The 22,144-nt window shown below is 38.1% G+C and overlaps 1 protein-coding gene across 1 annotated transcript; it reads left to right on the plus strand.

Moving 5' to 3' along the window:
- Positions 1–15,883: 15,883 nt before the first annotated feature.
- LOC140508520 (olfactory receptor 2L2-like) lies at positions 15,884–16,822 on the plus strand. The gene has a single exon (XM_072616473.1). It carries the CDS (start codon positions 15,884–15,886, stop codon positions 16,820–16,822), a length of 939 nt encoding a protein of 312 aa, XP_072472574.1.
- The last annotated feature ends 5,322 nt before the right edge of the window (positions 16,823–22,144 follow it).

Below are 22,144 nucleotides of genomic sequence, written 5' to 3' on the forward strand. Positions count from 1 at the left end.
ATCACTACTGAATAGAGAGACACAAATCAAAACAACTCTGAGATATCACATCACAGCTATCAGATTGGCTACCATGGCAAAACAGAATAATGAGAATTGTTGGAGAAGATGTGGGAGAGTTGGAACACTAATTCATTGTTGGTGGAGCTGTGAGATGAGGGAACTGTTCTGAAGAGCAATTTGGAACTATGCCGAAAGAGCTACAAAAATGTGCATACCTTTTGACAGAGCAATACTGCTTCTAAGACTGTATCTGCAAGAGATCATAAAAATGGGAAAGGGTCCCACATATACAAAAATATTTATAGCAGCGTTCTTTGTGGTGGCCAAAAACTGGAAATCAAGGGAATATCCATTAATTGGGGAATGGCTAAATAGATTGTGTATATGAATGTAATGGAATATTATTGTGCTATAAGAAAAGATGAATAGGAAGACTTCAGAGAGTCCTCAAAAGACTTATATGAATTAATGCTGAGTGAAAGGAGCAGAACCATGAGAACATTTTACACATCAACAACCACAGTGTGCGAGGATTTTTTCTGGGAGACTTAGAACTTCATTGCAATGACTTAAAAACTTCCCAATGGCTTCTTAAGGTAAAATGTCTTCCACACCCAGAGGAAGAACTATGGAATTCAATCATTTTATTTTCTACTAAATTTGGTTTGTTTTATGATTTCTCCCATTCATTTTAATTCTTCTGTGGAACATGGCTAAGGTGAAAATATATTTAATAAGAATGTATATGTGGAACCTATATAAAATTTTATGCCTTCTCAGGAAGGGAAGGGGTAGGGAGTGGAGAAGTAGAGGAAGGGGGGTTGGAAATCTAAGTTATATGAATGTGATTGTAGAAAACCGAAAGCAAATAATTAAAAAAAGGTAATTTTGTGAAAGATAATGTCTAGGCTCTTTTTTTGATCTTGTCTTTTAGGTAGTCCTGCAATTTTTAAATTGTCTCTCCTGGATCTATTGTCCAGGTCAGTTGTTTTTCCAAGGAAATATTCCACATTGTCTTTTATTTTCTCATTCTTTTGGTTTTGTCTTTTAATTTCTTGCTTTCTCATAAAGTCATTAGCTTACATCTGCTCCATTCTAATTTTTAAAGAACTATTTTCTTTAGGGAGCTTTTGAACCTCCTTTTCTCTTTGACTAATTCTGCTTTTTAAAGCATTTTTCTCCTTATTGGCTTTTTGGGCTTCTTTTGCCATTTGAGTTAGTCTTTTTTTAAAGGTGTTATTTTCTTCAGCATTTTTGGGGTCTCCTTGAGCAAGCTGTTACCTCGTTTTTCATGATTTTCTTGCATTGCTCTCATTTCTCTTCCCATTTTTTTCTCCTCCTCTCTTACTTGATTTTCAAAATCCTTTTTGAGGTCTTCCATAACCTGAGACGAATGCATCTTTATTTTGAAGGTTTTGAATGCAGAAGCCTTGACTTTTAGGTCTTCCACTGATGGTGTGCATTGTTCTTCCTCATCTGAAAGGATGGAAGAAAATGCCTGTTCACCAAGAAAGTAACCTTCTGCAGTCTTATTTTTTCCCTTTTGGGGCATTTTCCAAGTCAGTTACTTGACTTCTGAGTCCTTTGTCAAGAGTAGTGTATACACTCGGGACCTGTAATTTCTCAGTTCCTCCAAGGTGGCACAATCAAGGGAGGGGAGTTTCCTCCTCTCCTGGCTTTTGCTCTGATCTGGGAGCTACGGCGAGCTTTTCTACCCGTGATCTGCAAGTAGAATTCCCTCTCCAGAGCCTCCACCAGCTCCACCAGTCCAGCGCTCCTCCTCACCCCAGGGCCACCACTCAGGGGCTGAGACCTAGATCAGCAACTCATTTCCCCCAGGGGATTTAGACTGAAAGCTCTAAAAATGGATGCTTCCTGCACCTGGGGCCACCTGAGCTGGGCCTAGGGAAGGAGAACCCTGCTCCCTTCTCACCCACGTGAAAGAACTTTATCACTGACCTTTGTCATTTGTGAGTTGAGGAATCTGGGAATCACAGCTGCTGTTGGGGATTCTGCCCCATAAGGCCTACTCCAGTCCTGTTCCAGCCACACCAAGGCTGGACTGTGCTCCACTCCAAGCCTGGTGTGATAGACCTTTTCTCTCAGCCTTATACGTTGCTTTGGGCTGGAAATCTCTTTCACTCTGTCATTTTGTGGCTTCTGATGCTCTAGAATTTGTTTAGAGTCATTTTTAAAAGTATTTTCTGGGCTGTCGGGGGAGAGCTCTTACAGGTCATACTTCTACTTTGCCATCTTGTCTCTGTCCCCTTCACTTACTCTTATGTTCTGAGTTTTGTTTGGTGGCTCAACCTCAGGGGCTCCTCTCTTCTTCCCCTAAGCCCGAACCATACTGTGCCAAAAATGATTTTACTCCCTGGGGTAATGCACTCACCAGACTTCTGCTCACTTCTCCTCACATACATCCACAGTCCATGTCTGGTCAGCACAGCTAGACCTGGCATCCAAAAAGAGTGTGTGGTCCTTCAATCTTATCCCACTTAGCATTCACTATCCTTTACATAAAAATTTATAGGTTAAACTTTGTGAAGTGGAATTACCTGAGGCCTAGTCTGCTTCCCTCAGGACTTATGGTTTTTTGATTCAGTGAATCCTGGAGGTATTTACACCTCATGTATACCAAACATCATCCCTTGGATTCTTCTCTTCTCTGGGGTCTTCTCAAGATGTCTTAGACCAGCCCTTCACAACATATGACCTGCAAGTGCTTGAGGCCTGCCAAAACATTTCTAGCAGCCCAGTGAAAATGTAGAGGATGTTACAAATTATCCTCTCCCTCATCTTTTTGGGAGATGAATGCTTTCTTCTCAAGCCATGTCCAATGATCACTATGTAGCCATTTCCCACACACTGTATTATCCCGTCCTCATGAACCAACAGATCAGTGTCTGTATGACTGTTGGGTGCTGGATTGTGGGAACTCTCAACTCTACAGTTCACACAACTTATGCACTGCCCTTCCCCTTTTGTGCCACAAGAGTCATTGCCAACTTTTTCTGTGAAGTCCCAGCCATGTTGAAACTCTCTTGTGTTGACTCATCACACTATGAAGGAGGAGTCTATATGAGTGCTGTATTCTTCCTCCTAATTCTCTTTTCTTCCCCCTTATGCTCAGATTCTCCATACTGTGCTTCACATGTAATCTGTAGAATCCCAGAAGAAAGTCTTCTCGGCTTGCTCCTTCCAAATGACTATGATTGTTACGTACTATGTGCCATTTACCTTTACATACACGAGGTCAAAGTCCTATCATACTCCAGGTCAGGACAAGGTCTTAACCATCTCATATACCATTCTCACTCACATGAAATAAAGATGTCTTCTGTACCCTGAAGAAGGTTTTAGGAAAGACACTTAGGTGCAGAAATCAAGATGTTTTTAAAATTATATTCAATGCCCATGGATGACCTATTAGAAATGTGTGTAAAATGTACCAACTAGCATTCATGCATTTTTTGGTTAACACCAGAAAGTGATTGTAGGGTCCGGATTGGGAAAAAGCCCTAAAATAAAGTAATAACTGAAAAATCATATGAACTTGAGCTCTGTGAAAGCTGGAAGACAAAACAGGGTGACCTGTTTACAATCATTACTCAGACATTGAGTCAAATCTTAAGATACTATTACCTGTGAAAACCAAAGCAAGAATATTGTGTCCAGAATATTATGAATACACAAACTTATGTTTGGGTATAATATTGATTTAATTCTCAAGCTCATTACTAAGCAGAAAGCCAAAAGCATCCATCAATCAGTAGTGATGCAATCTAGCTCCTGCTGCTTTTTCTGTTTTCTATAATTACAATGGGGATTTGGTGGTTCTAGGGCAAGGATCTACAGAACTGTCTGGTTGCAATCCTAACCCAAAGATTTCCCCATTTAGAAGTATTCATAATGATTGGTTAAACTACTACCTATAATCAGTCTGGAGTTCTATAGTCTCTTCCTTTGGTATCAAAAGACTACCCTATGGTTATGGTGGAGATACACGGTTTCTCACCCAGGGGAATTCTGGGCTTTCCAGTGTTGCTTCTTACATCTTTAAATATACAAGAAAATCAACTCAACCAACTCACATATTGACCTCTTTAAAAAAAATCACTTGACAATCCTATTTGTGGAATTTATTTCATGAATTCTGTTTTAATTTATACCAAAAATGATGCCATTGGTTAATGTTATAATTCATTCATTAGACAGCAGTCTCATATGTAGAGGGTAGCAACCAAATGTTAAAAAAAAAAATAGGTGGTTTAAAAGCTCTGTGATTCATGGCAGAAACTTTCCATTGTCATGACTGTATCAAAGGTCCTATTAAACTGCCTTGTTTTTGGTATCATAGGTTGACACTGTGAAATAATTCCTCATTGGCCAATTATTTGTAATCCAACTTCTCCATGCTCAGCAGAGTTTACTCTCAGACTGGAAACAGTTCATACACACACACCCCCATCCCCACACCCCCCACACACATTCCGCTTCTTCACTAACAAAAGAAAATCATTTTCTTCTGAATATATAGAAAGCTCACTTGTGATGTTGTGGTTGCAGATGATCTTGGGTTTTAACTTTGAACCACTTAATGCAATTGCTTATGATACTGGATCATTTGTTGATATGTGACTTCCTTTCTCTACAGATGGAGAATGCAACCCTTCGATATACTTTTCATCTTATGAATTTTTTGCGCATGCTGCATCATAAATGTTTCATAATCTGTCCAATGTGCTAAAGCCCTTTGTATATAATAGATACTTACACATGTGTATTCAGACACACGCATGTGTATCTTGATGTTATCAATTTATTCTTCAATCTATCCAGCTATTGCTTCTGATCTTTCCTATATCGCCAACTTACCTCCTTTTCTGTTGTCCAATAGAACATGTAGTCCTTGGGAACATGGACTTTTTATATATTTTATATTTATCACTAGGCATAACAATGTGTTCTGAACATAATACATACTGTATTCTTCTCTCTCCCTTATAATTTCATTGTTTGTATTCAGCCTTAAATCATTCCCATCATTTACTATCTTCATTCCTACACACATTTTACTTAACAAAAATGACGAGAATCATATAATCATTTTGAATGGGGCAATCAATACCACATTGATGATTCACAACCTTACTGGAGCCTTCACTGCTACTAGCATAGCCTGCTATCTCTACCTCATCTACTTATTTTTCTACTCTCCAATGTGGCTCTTTCAAACTCTTTCATTCATCCTTAAGCCTCATATGACTCTCCCTCTCCTCACAGTCTCAAATGAGTTGATTTATCTCACATTTTTCAGGAAAAAAAATGAGGTGAGAAGCTCCCTTTTCTACCTTCTTCCTCATCTCAGATCACTTCTATGGCTTTTTCAACATCACCACCTTTACTTCATCTCACGTGATGAAATAGCTTCATTTTATACTAAGACTAACTCCTCTGCCTGCTCAAGCAATACATTCCTTTCTATAACCTTCAACAGTTTGTCCCCCTCTTTAATTCCAAATGTGTATCACTTATTTTCAGTGTCAACCTATTTGCTCATTTCCTACTGTCTACAAACCTACCCATGTTTTCCCCATCCTAAACAAAAAAAAAAAACAAAAAAACAAAAAAAAAAAACCATCACTGGATCCTTTCATCCTTGTTAATGATTGCGCTATATCATCTCTGTCTTTTGTGGCTACATTCCTTGTAAAGACTGGCTACAATATATGCCTCTACTTCTCTCTCCTCCCTCTCTTCCTAACACCTTACAGGACAACTTTAATCTTATCATTCCACCAAAACAGCTCTTTCAAAAACTACTAATGATATCTTAGTTGTCAAAACCAATGGTTTTTTCTCAGTGCTCATTCTCCTTGAGTTCTCTGCAACTTTTAGGAGTGTTGATTACTCTCTGCTTCTTACTAGTCTCTACTTCCCAAATTTTCAGGATACACCTCTCTTCTGGTTCTTGTACTCATCTGACCATTCCTTCTCTCTCTCCTTTGCTGGCTCCTTCTCCAGATCATGCCCTGAAACCATAGCTGGGCCACAGGCTTCTATCCTACCTCCTCTTCTCTGCTTTTGATCATTCCATCCTTGCTAATGATTATGTTGTATTTCCTCCATGTTTTATGGCTAAATTCCTTGAAAAGGCTGGCTGAGATACATGCCTCTACTTCTCTCACTTTCTTCCTAACACCTTACAGGACAGCTTGAATCTTATCATTCCACTAAAACTGCTGTCTCAAAAATTGCTAATGATCTCTTAGCTGTCAACATCAATAGATTTTTTTTCATTCTTTATTTTTCTTGAACTTTCTGCAGTCTTTAAGTGCACTGGTTACTCTATGCTCCTTGATAGTCTCTTCTTTCCAACTTTTCAGGACACCCCTCTTTTCTGGTTCTTCTAGCTATCTGACCATTACTTCTCTGCCTCCGTTGCTGGATCCTCCTCCAGATTATTCCCTGGAACCATAGGTTTGTCACAGGATTCTATCTTAGATTCTCTTCTCTTTTCCTTTATATTACTTCACTTGATGATCTCTTCAGCTCGAATGGAATTAATTACTGCCTTAATGTAATGATTCTCAAATCTACTTATCTTGCCCAAACTCCCTGCTGATCTCCAATCTTGCATCTCTAATTGTTATTTTCACACATCTGTAACTGGATATTTACTAGACATCTTAAATTCAAAATGTCCAATACCAAACTCTTTACTTTTCTCCTTATGCCGTCCCCCCTCTGAACTTTGCTATGATCTCAAGAGTAGCATCATTTCCTCATTGATGCAGGCTCAAAACCTGTGAATCATCCTAGACACCTCACTATCTCTCATCTTCAATATGCAATGTATTGTCATGGTCTGTTGATTTTCCCTTTGAAACACCTCTCTAATATGTTCTCGTCTCACACCTGGACTATTGCAATAGTCTAATGGTAGGTGTGCCTTCCCCCAGCCTCTCCCCACTCTGTCATTAAAGGGATTTTCCTAAAGCACAGAAAATAATTGCTATTTATACTGATTATCAGTCATCAAACCCTAACCAATGAACCACAGAGACTCGGTAAATTGGGCTACCTTTTGTCATATTTCTTAGCTTGCCCTTGGTCATTGAATGGGTGTTCCTCACACAAACTGAGACCTAAGAATGATATTAATTTAAGGCCAATGTCACTCACTGCTTCCTGGGCTTCCTCCAACCACAAAATACTCATTAAAAAATAGAATTAAACAATTAGAGAAATATTGTTTCTAATTATGACTTGAGTTAATAGAATAAAATGCCATTACCATCTAAACTAATATGTTTTCTACAAAAGGTAAATTATAAAACCAAAGAATTATCTTACAGAAGAAGAAAAATTGATAAGAAAATTCATCTGGAGGTACAAAAGGCCAATAATATTAAGGGAAATAATGCGTCTGATTTTTATTTGAATATAACAATCATTAAAGCAATTTGATATTAAGAAATAGAGGAATGAATCTGTGGAATAGATTTCTTATGAAATATATGAAAGTTATGAGCACAGTAGCCCAATATCTGATAAAAAACCAATAAACCTAGAGTACAAGATAAGGATCAAGAAAATAGACTGAGAAAAATGGGAAAGCAGTGGAACAGAAACTAGTACAGACCAACATCTCACACCGTACTCTAAGATAAGCTCGAAGTAGTTTCATTAATTAGACATAAAGGATGATATCAGAACTGGGATCAGAGAATCACATATTTGAAGTGAAAGAACATTTGAGATCACCAATTCCAACCTCCTCATTTTCAAAATGAGGAAACTAAAGCAGTTAAGTGGTTTGCACAAAGTCATATAAGTAGCAAGTGCCAGAGCCTGGATTCAAAGCTAGGCCTTCCTGACTCCACATGTACTATCAGTAAGGGATCTTATGAGGTAGTCTGTACAAAGTTAAACTTCATTTTCGTTGACAATTCATCCATAGGACTTACTCCAACAGCTAAATACAGTTTCCATTGATATAATGGACTACAGTGTATAAAATACTACAGGACTGGAAAAACCCTTTACATAGATGATTTCATTTGGTGCTCACAAAAACTCTATAACACAGATGCTATTACCCTGATTTTAAGACTGAGGAAACTGAAACTAAGAGAGGTTAAGGCCCTTGCCCCAGGTCACACAGCTAAGAAGTGTCACAAGCAGGATTCCAATTCCAATCTTTCTGACTTCAAGTGTAACATACTAAACACTGACTTACTAAGCACTTTACAAAGTGCAGAGGATTTTCTTCTCAAGTGTCCATTGTTGGAAGTAGAGTAAGTACTGGTACTCATTTTTCTATTGAGTGAAGGGAACAATAGTTCAGTAAGTATTAGAGATGAAACTAAAATCATTGTTATATTGTTATTTCCAGACCTCTCTCATCATGCCATCGCGATTTCCTTGAAATTTTAAATAGAAAAAAAGCAATAACTCTTAGATAGAAATGTGAGATATTCTATAAGCACAGGAGTCTGTAATCTCCTTAGAAGGAGAGCAGTCTCCTTTGCAAAGGAGAAAGTACTTTTGATGTAGGGAGGAGGTTGCATTTTGAAACACCTGCTGGGAGCAGGTTCATGATTACTGTAGAGACAGAAAGATAGGTGGGGAGTCTATGCCATATACATGTTGGGGATCTGAGGAACAAGAAAGGGAAAGATGAGATTGTAGGCAGCTCCAGATGTGACCAAAGTACTATAAGCCTTCAAGCAAGGTGAGAGGTGGCTTAGGTCTTCTCAGACACGATGTAGGAAGGGATGAAGATGTAGATCTCCCTGTCTTACTTCCAAAGTATATGTTTGTTTGTGTAAGTTTGTGAGTGTTATATGTGCGTATTTGTGAGTATAGATGTGGGAAAGGGGGGAATACAGATGAGTCAGTGTATGTTTGAGCAGAGAATGCTCAGTAATTCCTGGAGTGAGGGCAGTGTAGAATTTGCTGTCTTCTTAACTGTTCTGATTCTGGCACTAACCATGGCTATTTCCTTGATTAGGAAGGAAAGGAAAACATGAGGAAATTATGTTGTCTAGAAGATCTTAGCATTCTTTGTACCCCAATTCATTTGGAGTAACAGTAAACTCAATGGTTGGTGAAAGGAGGGGAATCCCCATTTCTTCCCCCAATGCCTGTAACAGTAAGCAATACAAATGCAATATCAAAATGTCAATTGCACTGTTGAGTGACCTGAGAAATGAAGGGAATTTTAGCAGGTTGAGAAACTCCTGTCAGGGCCAGGATTCAAGTCTCCTATATCAAGTTCTGGTTCTCCTGTCATTGGGTCAAACTGACTCTCCTGAAATGAAAAGACAAGAGCCTTCCAGTGAGGAATGTGAGAGTAAATGACTCTCCAAAACTGAAAATGACTTTCCAAAAAAATATGCTAGATATAATGTTCATTTTAATCTGAATTACTAATATTTTCATCACTTTCAGTCTGAAAATAAAGAAAACAATAAATTATGCCCTGATTGGTAGCAATTTGTGGATTTCCAAGGTGTAAATGTTCACATAGAAAATTTAATAATTAGGTCTTGTGATCCAGTTTAATTGGTGCAGCACACCTCAGCTTCCATTTCTACAATTCTAAAACTGCCCTTATTGATAGACATGTAGGCTGCCCTCCTCATTCTTCCAAGTACCTTCAATGTCAAGTCACTTATCCTTTCTGAAAATTAGTCTTATAATTTTAAATGAAGGAATTGAAATAGATAACTTCAAAAAGCCATGGCCAGCTCAGAAATTACCTTCTCAATGTATTTTTCAGTAATTCACTGTCAGTATATTCCCTTTTTGTCTGCTCTTGATGAATGTATGAGACAAAAATCATCTCCAGGAAGAAAATGCACGAATGATGGTATATTTGTGTGTCGGGAGACAGAGATGTACAAATAAATGAGCTCAGGGGAATTGTTTGGGGCAGAGATGAGGAATAGCGGTAGACTTGGTCACTGAGGACTTGGGAAGCACAATCCCCGCAGAAAGTGATATCACCACATCTGACATTACCAGAGAACATTTATAGTCTTTCTGAAATGCCTTTCTCTGTAGCAGCAACCTTCAAGATTTGCATCAAGACCAGCTGAGCAAGAGCAACCTATTATTTTGTTACTCATCATCCCTTGCAAAGGTGAGAGGGGTATCAAACCTGGGATCACAGACTGGGATCACTGGGATTCTGTATGTAGAGTTAGAAGTACACTTTGAGATTACCAAGTCTAACTTGCTGATTTGACAGATGAGGAAACTGAGGCCAAGTGAGATGAATGTGCTTTCCCAGGCTCTCAGGACCAGTAAATGTCTGAGATAGAATTAAAAATCAGAACATTCTGACTCAAAGTCCATTGCTCCGTACTCTATGCTAAGCAAGAATTGGAAGGATCTGTACAAAGTCATTGCCGATTTCCATTGAGAACTATGTGATAAGACATAAAGCAACAGTTAAATGCTAATAGCAGCTAGCATTTATGTAGTATTTTCCCTTACACAGAACATTTCTTTTTCAAGAGCTCTTTGATATAGAAAGGCTAAATATTTTTACCTAACTTGAAACATAGTAGCTCTCAGAGATGTGACTAAAACACAGGGTTTTATGTTTTAAAATTATTGCAAATCAACTCTTTCCATCATATGATGCTGCCTTCCTTGAAATTTAAATTAAACAAAAGGACTTCTCCTAGATATGGAGAAGTAATTAAAAGACACTAGGGAACCTCTTTCTCTGAGGATCATCACAAAAATTCAGGTTCTCTTGAAAAGAAAAGGATCACCATGGCCTTCCTACAACGTAGGAAGGAGGTGACCTTGGACAGTCCATTCCTACTTAAGGAGCCTGTGATTGCTTGAAGGAGGTATTTCGTGGTAACACGGCATTTGGTGTTAACACATCACACATGTGCAGGGACTGTGAAAAGCAAGAGAAAGAGAAGGCTACAGGCAGGTCTGCAGCTGTGTTTGGAAAGATGGGGAAGGGATGGGAGGGGGAGATGTGCAAAAAGAGTAAGCAAATGTGTAAGCAAGAGTGTGACTGCATCCTAGGCTGACCTCGGAGTCAGGCAATGTGCCATTTTCTGAGCCATCCAACCTCTGACACTGATGCCAGGCACCCCATTTCTCCCATTGCATCCCCAATCTCCAGCTTCACACCTCAAAAGACAGGTATTCTGTATGTGATTCCCTAACTCTGTGTCCTGACTGTTGAGCAACAGAATGACTTGGGACAATGACTGTACTTCAAGACAGAGATAACTTCAGAATTCAATTGATTTATTCCTTTACATGAAATCAAAGGGCAGCTCTGATGAAGAGCACAGTAATTTCAGGAAGTGCTTATTTCTTCAAAAGCTGATGAGTCGGAGAAGATGTTGGCATCTCTGTGTGTATATGCATGCATTTGTGTGTGCCCACATATATGTATATGGTGGGCAAAGGGTGACATACAGAGATTCCTCACCAAATTACTTCATTCAGTGAATCTATTCTATTTCCCAACATTCTTTTCCATAAATAAACCTTTTACTGTCCCTCAGCTATTACTTACTCTTCATTAGAAAGAACTAGTTCCCTTTTAGCTCCTCAGTCTGGCTTTTCATGGAGTATATCAGAAAGAGTAGACACCTGCATTCATCTATTTGGGGTATTTGCCAAAATGACCTACTTGATATTTATCTACATCTAAGTCTGAGTGACTAAGGTTACCCGTGTCTTAGCATCACACTCCAAACTGCCAGTCAAATGAGACAAAAATGAAACCTAATGATTATAGGGTAATAGGAACCCAGAGACCATCTGACCCAATTTCTTCATTTTGCACATAAGACAACAGAATGTCAGTCTGATGAAGGGTTTTCCTATGTGGTACACAGAGTGAAAGTGAGGCCAGCAAGACCCCCAAACCATGAAAATGACAGTGTCTGTACCTTCTATTTCATAGTTGTGGAAATATTCTTGTGTGAAACCCCCTCCATCAGGGCAAATTACGAACTTCTACCCAAATAACTGGGAGGTTCCAATGTGCTGTGATGTGCAGAGCTGAATAGATCTTGTGAGGATGCCAAAGCTGTCATTTCCCTCACCTCTCCAGGGTTTGCTGCTCTGCTACTCAGTAGCAGCAACAGCATTAGCTCATGCTTATATAGTTATTTAAAGTTAATACAACATTTTCTACCCCTTTTCTTCTCCCCAGAGCTATAGAATTATTTCATCCCCAATATGCTGCTTCACTAGGACCATCCCAGATTTCTTGGGCTTTATTCTTTCTTTTTTTTGATGTAAGTTGCCTAAAGCAAAGTGCTTGCAAGTCATCTAAGAAAATTGTTTGATATTGTGCTTTCTGGTTTTAATTGTTAATATTGTTACTGGATTGCTAGAAATGAACTACTAGGATGCAAGAACCTTTTGCAGTCCAGTTGTGCTTGATTGTCTAGACAGACGGGGACTGGCAAGTGATGAACATTAAGTGAAGACAGATATATTCACCTTATCTGTTTGAGTGCCCAAGGGGAAAACAATCAAAGAAACTCCCTATCCCTTGCCAAATGAAAATGAAGATATTTTTATGTCCACCTTCAACATAAAATGATGATGACAAAAACATTAACTAGCAATCATGAAATAATAGTATCATGTAAATATGGTGCTTTATTGATACAAAGTACTTTGAATATATATTATGGCAACTGAACCTTGAACAACCCCATGAATGAGAAAGCTGAGTAAGAACGTGATGAAATCCTTTGCTCCATGTTGTACAGGTACAGTTTTTCTGACTCTAAGATCACTGCTCCTTTTGTAATTTACATAGGAATAACTTTCTTGGCAGGAGAACAAAATGGCTAGAAAATCTGAGGATCTTCTTCTCCTAGATGATTTTTTTTTACTTGGTAAAGAGGTCGTTCTCTGCCACATATTGCTTCTTATTCACTGAGTGGGCATTGCTTCAGTCAAACTGAAGCCTGTTTAAAACCTTAGCCTGAAAAGGTGAAGGTCCCCCACTACATCCTGGGGCATCTCCAGCTGTCCTGATCTACCTCTGGTCACTAAACCCAGATGTCTCAGGAAAGTGAGGCTGGTGACTTTGCACAGGCCTCTTTCACTTAAATCCAACTCACCAGTCATAGCATCATGCCCCTGATGTCATGACCATCTTCAAGAATAAAAGACAAACAATAACATTTGATCATCTATGTGTTTCATTTTAATGTGGTCTTCGTGTAAGATGTTAAGCTAACCCTACTTGCTTCCTGATTGAATGCCAGTTTTCCCAGTAATCCTTATTCAGTAGGAAATTGTGTCTTAGGTAACTTTCTTTTGACCTTTTTAAATTTTATTTCCAAAAAATCATGCCTGTAAATATGGAAATTTTAGTCAGATTGCAATCATTCTCTTCTACCCAGAACATACATATGTGTTTGGATTAGTTTTGAATCAATAGTTTTCTTGTGTCTGTTTGACTCAACCCCTGTGTGAGAAGAAATTGGGAGGTGCTATCTCAAGTATGGAATATGTTTTCAGATCTCAAAAGAAGATGCCACCTCACAACAGCAATATCATACAAATTGATAATTTATATAATGTTTTGAATTCTATGAAATTAAATTGAATTTGGAATTATACTGAAATGGTTCAATTCTTTGATGTGGGTTAGAATTGGAAATACATGTATACATGTTTCTGCATCTGAATCTATCGTATATCTAGCAGATTCTCAGGTAAGTACTGTATGTGTGGCCCTGAGAATGTCACTTAACTGTTGTATGCCTCAGTTCCCCTATCTCTAAAAATATGATAGCAATAGCACATGCCTCGCAGGGTTGTTGTGAGGATAAAAATGAGACAATAACTGCATTGAACTTTTAAAACCTAAAAGCACTAGATAAATGCCATGTATAAATATATAACATATAAATATAAATTGATTATATAAACTAACGATACATGTCTAAATTATATAAATAAGTATAAATCCTATATATTTATCTAAATTATATAAATAAGTATAAATCCTATATATGTATGTGTACACATATGTGTGTCTATGTACAAATGTAATGGATATCTATACTTAATTAAATGCTATTATAGGGGCAGGTATGAGATGGGCAGTTGGAAAAAAGAAAGGAGGGTTTTGTGTCATCAAGGAAGCTACTGCTGCTCTGAGGAAGGAAAACTACAGTATTTAAATCAACAGGTATTGAGGTATAGTATGACCTCAGACGGGCAGAAATCTAGGGGAAGCAGCGTGGTCAGCAAAGCCACCTGGACGGACTGGAGCATTGCAAAGACCCTGAAGGGGGAGAAGACTATGAAAGCTTCTTTTTGAGGAAAAATGGCTAATGTACTAGAGACAGTTCCCTTTGTTAACTATTGTTACCAGTGTGGACATTAACACCTCAGAAATCAGCAGAAGATGCACATCAAAGCTAAGCTTTGTTTCAATGTTCGCTTAGATCTAAGAAAGTAATGGAGAACATGTCAATAGTGCAGATTCAATTGGAACCATATTCTACTTTTCAGAGAGTTGGTTGTTAAACATTTACAATACATGAAGATACGAAGAGACTGTACAAAGCATGATGTGAGTGTAAGTGCCATAGAATCCAATTCCCTCCTTAAAGATATACAAAATGCCTCCTGGAGTACTAAAGAGCTATACCTCCATCACAGCTTGTCAGTTACAAAGCTGTAACCATATGCCTAATCTGCTTCATCCATAGACCAATCTGTCAAACTACATCATCTTGACTCCTGATGTTCTGGAATTCGATTAAGATGAACTCTTTCTTGCAATTAAAGGGGTTACAAAATCTAAAACTCTCATTCAAGTACCCCTTTAAAGCCATCTATCTTGGCATCTCAGAGCCCAACATTGGAGAGATCAGATGGCCAGATGACAAGGGACTCAACAACTCAGAGCCCTGTGATTAACAAGTGTTCTATCACAGTACTGTTTTAACTGGAGAAGCATCATTGCTGTTCACAGCCCTTATGGTTCCCTATTTAGATACCCTTAACCACTGGGAATGAAAGCCTACAAAGCGGCAGTTTGTGCTGCAGCTCTAATCCACACAGAACTCTGAAATTTCCACGACAATTCTCTCTTGCCTAAAACATCAGACACATATAATGACCATCTCTATTCTCTTATTGACACTAATGACAATTATTTAGAATGGGAAATGATCTAGGATTAATACTTACAGTCATTCAATTGTTGTTACTCATGTCCAACTCTTTGTGACCTCTTTTGGGCTTTCCTTGGCGAAGATACTGCAGTGGTTTGCCATTTCCTTCACCAGCTCATTTTACAGGTGCAGAAACTGAGGCCAACAAAGTTAAGTGACTTTTCGAAGGTCACAGAGCTGATCAGTGTCTGAGTCCAGATTTCAGCTCAGATCTTCTTCACCTCAGGGTCAGCATTTTATCCTCTGTATCAGGAAGCTGGCGTTATAATATTAACAGCAGCAATGATAATACATTTAGATAGCATTTTAAGGTTTCCAAATCACTGCTCATACGTTATGTCAGAAATAATCCTATGGAATAGATGTTGCTATTGTTTCCATTTTACAGGTGAGGAAAATGAGGCACAAGGAGACTCAGTGACTTTCCTGGAGTCACACTGCTAGTAAATGTTTGAGCCGAAGTTAAAGTGAGATCTTCCTGGCTCCAAGTCCCCTATTCTTGTCCAATGTACCACCTAGCTGCTGAAAAATCACAGCATAAGAATATAGAACCATAGTTGATGTGCAGAAATAGGGACATTCTAGAAGACACCAAAGGTTGTTGGGCTCCACAGCAGTTTCTTCCCTTTCTCTCATTTTATCCTTCAGGAAAACAGTTCCAGAAAGACCCTCTAATGGAGGAATGGAATCAAACCATCACCGGTTTCTTCTTAATGGGGTTGTTTCCCCCAACCAAAACTGGCCTGTTCATTTTGCTCCTAGTTTTCCTCATCTTCCTAATTGCCTTCTTGGGTAACTCAACCATTATTGTCCTCATCTGGATAGATCACCACCTCCACACTCCCATGTACATCCTGCTCAGTCAGCTCTCTCTCATGGATCTCATATACATTTGTAGTACAGTACCCAAGATGATTGTCAGCTTCCTCTCTGGGGACAATTCAATTTCTTTGGTGGCTTGTGGATTCCAAAGTTTCTGTTTTTTACTCATAGCTGCTGCTGAAGGGTTACTCCTGGCATCTATGTCCTATGACCGCTATGTGGCCATTTGCCACCCCCTCCATTATCCCATTCTCATGAACAAGAGAATGTGTTTGCTGATGATTGCTGGGTCCTGGGTCTCTTCATTCATCAATTCAATTTACCATACAGTGCAAATACTCTGTATGCCCTACTGCAAGTCCAGAATCATTAATCATTTCTTTTGTGATATACCAGCCATGTTGCCTCTGGCCTGCTCAGACACCTGGGCCTATGAATACACAGTTGTCTTCAGCACCAATCTGTTTCTTTTGGTCCCTTTCCTTTGTATCATGACTTCCTATGGTCGAGTACTTTATGCTGTCTATCATATGCACTCATCACAGGGGAGGAAGAAAGCCTCCACTACCTGTTCTACTCACCTGACTGTGGTTACCTTTTACTATGCCCCATTTGTGTATACATATATGAGGCCTCCATCTTTGCATTCCCCAGAAGAGGACAAGAACCTGGCTGTCTTCTACACCATTCTCACTCCTATGCTGAACCCCATCATCTATAGCCTGAGGAATAAAGAGGTGTTGGGGGCACTCCAGAGAGTCTTTGGGAGATCCTTAACCAAAAAAGAATAGCTGGGAACATAAAGTCAAAGAACTAGAACCAGGAACAATCTTACCACTCACGTAACTGAACTACCTTATTTGACAGATTAAGACATGGGCTGTATTAATCCATCAGTCCTGATTAAACATTATTTTAAATTAAATGTTTCTCAATTAACATGTATTTATGCGCTCACTCTCTCTCTCTCTCTCTCTCTCTCTCTCTCTCTCTCTCTCTCTCTCTCTCTCTCTCTCTCTCTCTCTCTCTCTCTCCCATGTTCCACCTGGTAATAATCAAATGTGCTAACCCTTGTAGCAACTTGGAAAAGTCAATTAAAACAAATCCCAACATTAACCATCTCCAAAAATGTGTCACATTCTGTATAATTATTTCAACATCAGTCTGTTAGAAGATGGGTACAATTCTTTCTCACCAGTGTTATCAACGTGGTTGACCTTTTGAATGACCAAAGTGTTTAATTGTTTCAGAATTGCTTGTATTAGCAGAGTTACTGCTATTTTAGAAATTGTTCTGCTCGTTTCTCTTACTTTCTCTTTCACCAGCTTACACATGTTATATCTGGTAATTGAATAAAAGATAATTTGGAACCAAGATCACTAGCTTTTGGTGGGAGGAGAAGAGGAGGAGAGAAAAAGCATTGTGAAGAAAATGCTTCCTGACGTAAAGAGAGAGTAAGTAGGAGACATGAAGGATATCCAATGTAAAGAGAGAAGGCAAATTTGGCTGAATTATATAGCGTAAAAGATATGAAGTTTCCCCTGAGGATTGCTTTGACTTTATCCTCAAAATAGTTGATATTTTATCTTATTAGGGTCATTACATTTAATGAAGTTATGGATTATTTCTATAATTTGTTCTTTGGTCCACGCATTCTTTAGGATTAAATCATTTAGGCTGCAATTAGTTTTCAATACCATTCTCTCATCTTTTCTTGAGTGTTTTATTGCATTGTAGTCTATAAATAATATGTTTAATATTCTGCTTTTCTGCACTTGTTTATAACATTTTATGCACTAATGTATATACATAATATGTATGTAAATGCTCCATGCATTACTGAGAATATGCATATTCCTTTCTATTCTCATTTGCTTATCTCCAAAAGTGTATCATATCTCATTTTCTGAAATTCTATTTAGATCCTTAAGTTCTTTTTTGTTTAGTTTTGGTTGGATTTTCTAAAGTCTGTAAATTGTAAAATGTGTGTTTCCCTCCACCTCCACTATTACATGTTTACTGATTATTTTATTATTATATGTCTACTGTTCATTTCATATTTCTTTAGAATTTAGATGCCATGCATTTTGGTGTATATATGTTTAGTGTTGAAATTAATTCATTGTGTATGGTACCTTTTAGGAAAAGGTAGATTCTTTTCTTTATCTGTCTTAATTAATCTAACTTTTTGTTGCTGAATGGTCTGAGTTCATGAAGACCATCTCTGACCTTTTTACTTTAGCTAGAAAATTACTGATTTTGCTCTAGCACTTTATTTTAACAGTGTGAATATTTGTGTTTTTTACCTTTGTTACGACCAAAGAACATACCTGTGAGCTTTGCTCTGGCTGAAGCTCCCATCAGCTACTTCTAGATTTAATAGTTGTTTAAAAAAAACTATTATAATATAATCACAGATTTACTAATTTGATATTTATTCGGAGATCAGGCAGGCAGACGCAAGTTTCAGGAATCCTGGAAGACACTGACTTTCTCTTCCTCATTCCCGTTCCTCTCTAGTGTATAAGCAAGATTTAGATCATGGGCAAGAGTCTGTAAATAAAACCAACTACTGCTTTGGTAAATTAGGAAAAACAGTCAACCTAAGCAAAAATCTAAGTATGCTCTTATTCTCCCATGAAGAATCTTAAACCTTGAGAACATGAATGGGTGTGGCAGAGCATTGACTTTTCCAACATAGTCCTCTCATTCCAAAGCTCTTTCTACTATGCAGACTACTTCTTCTGCACAGTACATTGCGTGTTTCTCTGCACTTCATCCAAATCTTGTGGTTTTAGGAGCTTCGAAGTGAAATCATAAATTCCTTGAGTTGCTTATTATTCCACCTCTCTCCTCTTTTCTTTCTCATAGGAATTATTTAAGTCAAGTAGTCTAAGTAATATCTTCATTTTGTATACAAAAATGGAGTCAAAGGGAGATGAAATGACTTATTTTATATTGAATCATTAGAGCTGAACTCAAGGCTTCTGACTTTTAGTTCACCTATTCAGGTTCATTCCAAAACTTCTAAAAAACAATCCCACTTTAAGTTTGTAAGCCAGGGAACTCAACAATCTGGACCCAAGCACATAAGTCAAATTCAGCTGTGGGGGAGTATGGGTTCTAAAGAAGGTTTACGATCTTTCTTAAATCCCCATTTTACAGTATCACCCCAGAGCCACAGGGAAAAATCCTGGAAAAATGAAGTTTGTATGTCTGTGGTCTCTTTTAGTGGACCAATTAATTGATAAATTTTTATTAAATGCCTACTATTTGCCAGGCACTGTACAAAAATACAAAGAGGCAAAAAACCATCCCTGCACTCAAGGAGTTTACAATCTAATGGAAGAGACGACATGCAAACCGATTTATACAAGGCAAGTGATATACTGGATAAATGGGGAATAATAAACAGAGGAAAGGCACTGGGATTAAGAGGGTTTGGGAAAGATCTCCTGTAGAGGCTGGAATTTCATTTGGGATTCAAAGGATGCAGAGAGGTCAGTGGTCAAAGCAGAGGAGAGAGATCTTTGACAAGGAGGTATTAGAGGACAGTCAGTGTAAAAAAAAAAAAAAGAATAACAAAAATACGCAGTATCAATCAGCCCAGCTATTTCCTCCACACAAAGGAAAAATTTCAGGGTGAAGTGAGTAGAACCTAGAAAAGAAATTATGCACTAACATGAAGACAAACAAAACAACTTTGAAAGGCCAAAGAACCTGGCTCTTTCTAATGGCGAAACGCAGTTCAGCTGGACTGCCATTGCAGAGGAAGTGTGAGACCCACCTTGGAGGGAAGACAGAAAGAGACTGATTTTTCTTTTTTTACTAATTTTTTTAGGCAGAGTAGAGAAGAGAGAAAAAAATGAATACTTAACTAAAAACCAAAAATTGAAATAAGAAATGCTTCACATGAAAGACTCACAAGCCAATAGTAATGAAACAAATAAGGAACTGACATAAAATAGCTCTTTTTAGACTCTCGAGGTGTTGGGAGTTCAAAATATCAGTATCTAAAGCAACTAGAAGAATTGGTTTCCTCAGTTCTGCATTATCAAATCATTTTTCCCAATGTCCCTTTCTTCTAGCAAACCAGAGAAGGCATGTTCCTTCTTACTCTGGTAACTTTTACCCAGAAGCGAGCTACAGCAAAGCATACCTCTTAGTGCCAGTTAGCTCTGGCTAAGGGATCCAGGATCTCCAGACTGATCTAATGATTCAAAATCTTGGGGTCATCCTTGGGGTGCGCGTGTGTGTGTGTGTGTGTGTGTGTGTGTGTGTGTGTGTGTGTGTGAAGAGAGATGTAAATGTATATGCAAATATATAAAATCTTTGCATCCATGAAAATTACAGCAGAAATTCAAACCTTTGCCTCAATCGTAGGGATTTTCGTAATTGGGGGCTTTTAATAACTTCAATTTTACTAATGACTTTTCATCTAAAACAAATGACCTCTATCTATAGAGAAGGGAACAAGGTGGAGATTAAATGCCATTATATTGACCCTAAGCTGATACTGGGCACCTTGATGGCACAGTGGTTAGAATGCCAGTCTTGAAGTCAGGAAGGCTCATTTTCCAGAGTTCAAATCTGGCTGCAGACACTTACTAGCTGTATAACTCTGACCAAGTTGTTTTATCCTATTTGCCTCAGTTTCCTTATCTGTAAAATAAGCTGGTAAAGGAAATGGTAACCTATTCGAGGATCTTTGCCAAGAAAATACCAAATGGGATCACAAAAAGTCAGGCACAACTGAAAAATGACTGGATAGCAAAATCTAAACCCAGGCAAATATTTGCATGAGAGATTAAAATAGTAATCCTGGAAATACATTTCTTCATGTCTGGAGCATCGCATGGGATGCAAGTCTTCCTCAATTCTGCCTATTGTTTTAAATTATATCAGTTTTCTTAGTTTAGTCACTATCAAGTGATTGACTCTTTTGTAGATGGGAAAGCAGTCTCCTAGGTGTTTTGCAGTCTCTAGGAATACAGGTAAGAAGTAAGGCATCCCAGCAGTTAGGAGACTGATTCAGAATATTTCTGGATTCTGTTCTTGCATTTTCACAAAAATCAGATTACAGGGTAAGAATAACCATAGCAGCAAAAATAAGAGATATTTCAACAGAGCTTTGCAATTTGTAATACCTGCAATGCCACATATGTAGTGATGATTTTTTAAAAAATGTTTGCTGACTGACTCATTACATCCTCATCCCACTTGATTTTCACAGCAAATGTGGAGTAATTCTTATCATTATGCCCATTTTGTAGGTGAAAATGATGACAGTCAGAGATTTTAGATGACTGTAGCCTGCAGCCTTATCTGAACCTATGTCTTCATGATTCTTTTTCCAATATGTCTTGTTGCCTCTCACAGAATTCTAAGGTCATTGACTTGGACATGGGATGGGTCTTAGAAGTCACCTAGCTTCCCCCCCCTCCACTTTTACTTAATTTTTATAAATAAGGAAATTGAGGACTTACAAAATGAATTGAGTTGCTGATGGTCACAGAGGTAGTGATCAGCAGGAAAGTTAGAATTCAGAACCTCTAACTCCAAATGCAATATTTTATCCATCATACTCTTCTGATTACATTATTACTTTTTAATGGGAAGGCAGTGTTTTCATGAGCAGTGTCTACATGAAACTAGTGTGTAAAACTATTTGGAATGCAATGAAATGATCAGGAATTCAATTCAGTAAACAAATCTGCTGTCTTGTTTGTTGAATGATTTTTATTTATTTGGAATCCTCAAGTCAAGAATTGAGAGAGACTTTTGAGATCAGCTGGCTCACCTCTCTACCCAACACAGGAGGTATTTTGTCTCATTTTGGACATGTGGTTATCAAGCCTTTTTTCCTATCTGGAAAGTCGTTAATTCAAGTCAGCTGCATCATTATGCCAAAGAACTCACTTTCTGACTACTTCCTTCTTTGAAAGCTAAAATGCTTTCTCTAAAATGTTAATACATCTTCTTGGCAAGGTCTACCTAAGGACTTCAGGCATTGGGAGGAGCTTTATGAAGCTCCTGAAAGTAATACTTCAGTATTCAATAATTCAATATTTCTCTATCTTTATATATGATATCTTCTTACTGTCTCTGTCTCT

Source organism: Notamacropus eugenii, chromosome 5 (genome assembly GCF_028372415.1).
Source record: "Notamacropus eugenii isolate mMacEug1 chromosome 5, mMacEug1.pri_v2, whole genome shotgun sequence".
Lineage (NCBI taxonomy): Eukaryota > Metazoa > Chordata > Mammalia > Diprotodontia > Macropodidae > Notamacropus > Notamacropus eugenii.